General features: G+C 38.5%; 1 protein-coding gene across 1 annotated transcript; it reads left to right on the top strand.

Moving 5' to 3' along the window:
- Positions 1-625: 625 nt before the first annotated feature.
- LOC126630143 (UDP-D-xylose:L-fucose alpha-1,3-D-xylosyltransferase MGP4-like) lies at positions 626-5293 on the top strand. Its single transcript, XM_050300278.1, has 6 exons — positions 626-1627; positions 1846-2037; positions 2478-2493; positions 3717-3877; positions 4558-4773; positions 4909-5293. The coding sequence occupies exons 1-6, from the start codon at positions 1145-1147 to the stop codon at positions 5116-5118; spliced, it is 1278 nt and encodes a 425-aa protein (XP_050156235.1). The 5' UTR covers positions 626-1144; the 3' UTR covers positions 5119-5293.
- Positions 5294-7594: the final 2301 nt, after the last annotated feature.

Here is a 7594-nt window from a genome sequence, read left to right as displayed (position 1 = left end):
CTCTTCCAAAGTTTTCCTAGGTCTTCCTCTACCCCTTCGGCCCTGAACCTCTGTCTCGTAGTCGCATCTTCTAACTGGAGCCTCAGTAGGCCTTCTTTGCACATGTCCAAACCATCATAACCGATTTTCTCTCAATTTTCCTACAATTTCAGCTACTCCTACTTTACCTCGGATGTCCTCATTCATAATCTTATCCTTTCTCGTGTGCCCACACATCCAACGAAGCATCCTCATCTCCGCTACACCCATTTTGTGTACGTGTTGATGCTTCACCGCCCAACATTCTGTGCCATACAGCATCGCCGGCCTTATTGCCGTCCTATAAAATTTTCCCTTGAGCTTCAGTGGCAGACGGCGGTCACACAACACGCCGGATGCACTCTTCCACTTCATCCATCCAGCTTGTATTCTATGGTTGAGATCTCCATCTAATTCTCCGTTCTTTTGCAAAATAGATCCTAAGTAGCGAAAACGATCGCTCTTTGGTATTTCCTGATCTCCGATCCTCACCCCTAACTCATTTTGGCCTCCATTTGCACTGAACTTGCACTCCATATATTCTGTCTTTGATCGGCTTAGGCGAAGACCTTTAGATTCCAACACTTCTCTCCAAAGGTTAAGCTTCACATTTAGCCCTTCCTGAGTTTCATCTATCAACACTATATCGTCTGCGAAAAGCATACATCAAGGAATATCATCTTGAATATGTCATGTTAACTCATCCATTACCAACGCAAAAAGGTAAGGACTTAAGGACTAATCTGATTTCAGATTAATAAAAAAAGTTGGAAATTTCAGCTTTAAAATTATATCTCAGCTGGAAGTCGAATAAAAACGTATAATATTGTTTGTTAAAAGAAAAAAAATCTGAAACGACAACAAAGCAAACTCCTCCTGAATCCTGATCTGCTTGTCCGACTGAGAAAATACTCTGATCACCACCACGATGGCACCATTCTTATTCCACATCCTCACATTCAATTTCGATAATTTCAAAGTTTGAATCTTTACATTCGAAACAAGCTTATGCATAAACAAAATCCAATTTTCACACTTCCCCTTTCGAATTTCAACAATTTCCCAAAAACCCATCTCAAAATCTCACCCCTACAGTCAACCCCAACTCATAGATTTCTCTGCAACAATGTCCTCCTTCTTGTACCAAAGACCAATCCACAACCCGCTTTCAGATCCCTACTCGATTTCCCCGCCTTCCTCCTTCAATTCCCACAAACCATATTCGATCTTCAGCCCCACTACCCTCCTGGTACTCATCTCGCTCGTGGTGGTGATGGGCGTCTTCTTCCCCTGGGTGGGGATGCAGGAGAGCCTGTTCTCGGTCACCACCAGGCCCTCCATCGCAAAGTGGCGGGACTACACGCTGGCTCAGGCGACGTCGTTCGTGGCCCAAAACGGGACGGTGATTGTTTGCGCCGTCAGTCAGCCGTACTTGCCGTTTTTGAACAACTGGTTGATCAGCATTGCCAGGCAAAAGCACCAGGACAAGGTGCTTGTGATTGCCGAAGACTATGCCACGCTTTATAAGGTGAATGAGTGGTGGCCGGGCCATGCCGTGCTTGTGCCGCCTGCGCCGGATGCTCAGACTGCCCATAAGTTTGGTTCTCAGGTATAATTGCTGATTCTTTCATATTATATGTGGAGTTTGAAATTATATTTGGGATAGTTCGATGTTGTGATGCTCATGTTTTTTTAGTTTAGGCTCTATTTTCGAGATTTAATTCGCTACTAATTTGTGTAAGTTTTTGGGGTTGACTGGAAGTTAAAATGCGTGCACTTGTAAGAGGTTATGACCCAAATTCTTTAGGACTCGTGTGTTCGTGGCAGGAATTTCCGTCGGGGATGTTCCCTAGTCGACGAGCACACAGCTTCCCGAGAGGTTGGCGCCGGTTGATGCTTTCTGTCGGGCTTCTACTTCACTGGTGGGCTTATCGGGCAAAGCTGAAAGAGAATGACAGAGTTAACTTTGAAAGGTGTCTTCGTGGGGCCTTAGGTGTAGGCGTTGAGGCTCACAATCAAAATTAACTTTTAAGTGCTCAGGCGTGCCACTGCCATCTTCAGCATGACAGATGTAAAACTGATGTTGAGTTTAGTTGTATATATATTTAAGAGACCATGTTAGTTATGACAGGTGCCTTTGTGGGGCCTTAGGTGTAGGCCTTGAGGCTTCCGGTCAATAACTAACTCAATACTTGAACATATAGTGTCCGCTTCATTGATTATATGAATCTTATAATCATTATACTTCTGATTACCTGAGCCCGAAGAGCAGAATGAATCCAAATAGGTGCCTTTGTAGGGTCTTAGATATAGACCTTGAGGCTTCCTATCAGAATTCATTCTATACTCAAACGTTCTATGGTAATCATAATATAATAGAAATAAAACTAAGGAATAGGTCGATTACTTGCGCCCCAAGTAACTTCGGACTTCTTGTTATCAAAGTTTGTCGTGGATAGGTTAAGTCCACATACGGTTCTTTTTTATGCTTTGAGGCCAAGGACTTTTAAATGATCAAATCTTACATGCCCGATGGCTTAGAACTTAGATCTGGTTTGAACTTGTGAAGACATATTCAAATCGGATTCAAGCATTGAGAGAGTCTTTTAATAGTCATCTTACTAGAAATAACTTGAATACAACTTGAAGTATACAACATATTGCTAGGTTAATGAATGAAAAGACAGAAACAAAGAGGGTTGGGCAAGGCTGATCGTCTTGCAACTTCCTATCTTTGTGGTTTATCAAGGGGGTTGAGAGCTTTAGAAGAGGGGTAAGGAGATGGGTTTTACAAAAAGAAATCGATACTACAGCAAGAGTTGAACAGGGTAGCAGAGCTATTACAAAGGCTTGAATGAGGGTTTATCCCGAAAGGGATGAAGGCTTGGGCTGACTACAGCTTCGTTTGAAGGCAAATCTGGCTTTTTTAGCAGAGTTTGTGCTTGTATTTGTTTGTTTGTTTGAGTGTCTTTAACTCTGATTTCTCTTTCTTCTTTTATAGACATTTTGGCTTGGCCTCCTGTAGCAGTAATCTTGCCCGAATGCAGTTTGAAGGATAGTGACTCATCAGCTATTTACTTGTACTGCCATTGTAAAGTACTTTTGGGCTGATTAGCTGGCTAGTCTACACCACTTGGTCTTTGGGTAGGTGAGCAAGTGGTGCAAATGGTCTGCACCTAGTCGGGAAAGGCCTTTTCTACCTTCTGGGCTTCGGCTGGGCTTCGGGTTTCTCTCCTCTTTTTGGGCCACTTCCCTTTTGAGCCCAAAGTTTTAAGTTTTAACCCAAACAACTCGACTTCATATTCGTCATATAAAATGGTTGGTTAGTTTTAAGCATAACAACTATGTACGGAAGACCTCAAACAAGCAATACAAATCCTTATTGTCACAGCATTGGCTCAATGAGAAATTTCATTTGAAAATTTTCACTTATCACTTGAATATTAATTTTCGGATACCATCTGCTCAAGTTCTGACAACTAAAAAACTGATATAGAATTCAACTTGTCGGGTACGTATTTGCTCCAGCATAATGTTTCCCCATTCAAACTCTTTATTCTTTTGTTCTTTGGATTCTATTGGTCTTCTGGGTGTTTATGTCTCTTTGAGCCTTAATATGATGATTGGAACCCTTTGCCTTGATGGATTGTTGACTTATTGCCTTTCAAAAGTGATTTTGATTGGTTTCCTAGTGTAAGAATTCTTCAACTTTACTTCCCGAAGGCCACGACACCTGTTGCAGATTTTGGAACTTGGATACAATGTTATGTACAATGATGTTGATATGGTGTGGTTGGCTGATCCGTTTCCCTATTTCGAAGGAAACCATGACGTGTACTTCACAGATGACATGACTTCAGTAAGTACATTAGTTTTGATTTAGCTATTGACATGTGCTTAAATTATAAACGGGATGCTAAGCATGTGTTGTCCTAAATTTCATGTCCATCAGCCACCGGGAGACGTGCTCTGCACAAGCATGCTTATGAGTAAAACATTCACTTAAACTTTCGTTAGTTTTTCCTTTTGCTATAAGGAAACTTTGAATTGTGTGCACTCTTTGGTGTATGTGATATGCTTTGGGTATTAAGTGGATATATGGCGGTATCTTTTGGTACCAATTCAATACATAAAGTGGCCGCCAAACTACTACTTAAGTTGTCTTTAATAATCATATCCTTAGATCTTTAAGCACACCATATCAATCTATTCCGGGGAAAGCAGTCTTCAATCTCTCGATGAGACCAGATGCTGTGCACAATTACACAATGATTGAACTGCTGCTTCCTTTCTCTACCATTTGGCACGCACAATAAGAAAGAGAGGGGAAGGAGGAGGGGAGGGAGAGCTTTTGATAAATAAGTAAATAGTTGCCTGTTTGCTGCTGTATGTCTAAAAACTAAAAGATAAAGGATAAAGGTGTTGTAGCTGCAGCAGTTCTTGGTATTATTCTTTTTTTACTCTGCAGTCTAGTCAAATGCTGCAGATATGACTGCTTTCGTTATTTTTACAAGGGGTTTATTCTATTTTGGTGACCAGGTCAAACCTCTGAAACACTCTCATGATCTGCCACCTCCAGGAAAGAAAGGACGCACTTATATATGCAGCTGCATGATTTTCCTGCGTCCAACCAGTGGAGCAAAATTAGTTATGAAGAAGTGGATTGAGGAACTTAAAGACCAACCATGGTCCAGAGAAAAAAAAGCAAATGATCAGCCTGCTTTTAACTGGGCATTAGACAAACTTGCTAACGAGGTATTTTCACTTTGAAAGTTGTGCTTAATATAGGTACATTGATATTAGGCCCAGATGCGTGAAAAATGTTTATGGCACCATACCTTCACGAATTATTTGGATCCTTTGAGTGATTATGTGTTTAATTTTCTGCAGGTGGATCTCTATCTGCTGCCGCAGGCAGCATTCCCAACTGGAGGACTATACTTTAAGAACAAGACATGGGTGCGGGAAACTAAAGGGATGCACGTTATAATCCACAATAATTATATCCTGGGTTTTGAGAAGAAGATAAAACGCTTCCATGATTATGATCTCTGGTTGGTTGATGATCATGCTGATGAGTCACCTCTTGGGAGAATATGAGATTGACGGACATCATGGATATTATATAAACCAACTCCCATAACTCTGTCATCCCAATTTCCTCTTTTGTTAATCATCTTGTTCTCCTCTCGATCACCAGAGTCTCCACTACTTCATACCATTCCTATAATTTCACTTTTGCCACCTTTCTGGTCCCTATGAGGGACGAACTTAACTACACAAAAGAATATTTCCATTTTCATATCCCAATCTCGAATAACCAATGAAATCCATCCCCTCCAATATGCAATGACATATGCATATAATCATCATCACAATATCCACATTATCAACAATAATATAAATCATATTCCAATATACACAGAGATTTATCAAATATAACACATTTTCACAAAAGCTTAAACAAGACAAATAACCCAATGGTGATAAGTTCTCCAAGAAACCCCTACCTCAAATCCAAAGCTAAAACGAAGATCAACTTCATTAACGCAATAGCTAAGCTCCAAGCACATGATCAACCTCCATGATCACTCCTAAACCATGTATTTCTTCTTCTTTTCTAATCACTCTCTAAACATATATATAGATAAAGTGAACAGAAAGAAGAGAACAGTGATTTTGGTGTCACTAAGTTTCAACAAAAATATTTGGACAAAAATGCCCTTAAGACAAAAAACTTTAAAGGCATCCAAAAATAATGCATCAAATAAGGAGGGTTATTTTCATCATTTTAACAATGCTTTTAATAATTAATTTTTTGGTACAGTTTTTTTTTATTTTTTTATTTTATAATTGGTACCTCACAATAGGCTAGCAATAATGTGATTCAATTTATCTATTTTAAACACGTTCAAAACATCTTAAGAGGCGTGTAATGCTGGTTATAAAAAAATCTTTAGCACGCGGATAATAATGTGATTAAATAAGTTGTCAAATGATTCTTTTTGTTTTCAACAAACAATATTATCTACACTAAGGGGGAGAGGGGTGGGATTAGCCTCACAATGGGCTAGCAATAATGTGATTCAATTAGTTGTTTATTAGATATTATTTTCTTTATTTTTAAACACGTTCAAAACATCTTAAGAAGCGTGTAATGCCAGTTATAAAAAAAGTTTTTCGCACTCGGATAATATTGTGATTAAATAAATTGTCAAATGATTGTTTTTTTTGTTTTTTAACAAACGTTATTATCTACACTAAGAGGAAGAGGGTGGGATTAGCCTCACAATGGGTTAGCAATAATTTGATTCAATAAATTGTTTATTAAATATTATTTTCTCTATTCTTAATGTAAATTCTATAGAGACCGATTTTATTATGTGAATTCAGTTGCTTTAATTGGTTTATCAGGGGTTTCTTCTAGCATGATCTAAAAATTTTCATTTACTTCAAATATTTGACTTTCCTTTTGTCAATTTACACATATAAATACATTTAAAACGTGTAAGTCGTGCGTAGCTGATTTTTTTTTTTTTAAACAAACGATATTATCTACACTAATGAGGAATGATGTGTGCTTAGCCTTATAATAGACTAATAATAATATGATTTAATCAATTATTTATTAAATATTATTTTCTCTGCATGCAACGTAAAAAGGGGTGGAGATAATAATATTAATGGGATTGTGGAATGTTTTGTTATTTATATGGAAAAGAAGCGGCTGGAACTTCCTCCCAATTGGTGGGTTTTGGTGGCTATTGAAAGCTGGCATGAAAGGTGTTAGTTTTGTGGAGAAGTTTGATAAGAATGTAACACAAATATGACAACTAGGGTAGGTGATAATGCTGCTAGGTTGGCAACAAAGTGAAGGTGCCAAATGCATAGCTAATGACTCAAGGGCTGAAGAGCCATGTGTACATGACTACCATTTGGCATTAGATATTCAAAGAGTGTTTGTAACTGTCCAAGTGGCTAAGCGTTGGTTGACAAGTGGCAAATAAATACAGGTGGACAACAAAATCACAACACATGGCAATTGAAGATGATGACAAAGAGAGAAATCGCTTCGTACAGAAACTGAAGGATTAGGATTTGGCATTCTAAGTTAATAACTATTATGGAGGGATGAGTAGGCTTAATTAGTGAATAAGCTAGGCATGCAAACATGTAGCATGCACGACACGATTTCACGAAAATATGTGATGGTTCCATAAGGAATTGGTTATAGCAAAAGGGTTGGCTAAGAGGATATGGGTCAAAATACTATAAAACGAAATGTCATTAGCGAGGGTCAAATGTTGTCAAAAAAGACGTTTTTCCGTCACAAATACTTATTTTCGACGGGGAAAAACCCTCGCTGGGCGTCGCAAATTGTCTCATTGGAAAAACTTTTTATCCAACTAGCCGTCGAAAATACTTTACTATCGATGCACAAGACTTATCGTTAGTAGTTAGTTTTTCATCAGAAATGAATTTTCAAAATGACAAACTTATTTTATTTTTGAAATGGAAATGTGGTCGTAAATAATTATATAGTTGTCGAAATTACTTTCCAAAAGACGACATGTTT

The sequence above is a fragment of the Malus sylvestris genome, chromosome 7, assembly GCF_916048215.2.
Source record: "Malus sylvestris chromosome 7, drMalSylv7.2, whole genome shotgun sequence".
Taxonomy (NCBI): domain Eukaryota; kingdom Viridiplantae; phylum Streptophyta; class Magnoliopsida; order Rosales; family Rosaceae; genus Malus; species Malus sylvestris.
This window is presented reverse-complemented; position numbering and strand designations above follow the sequence as displayed.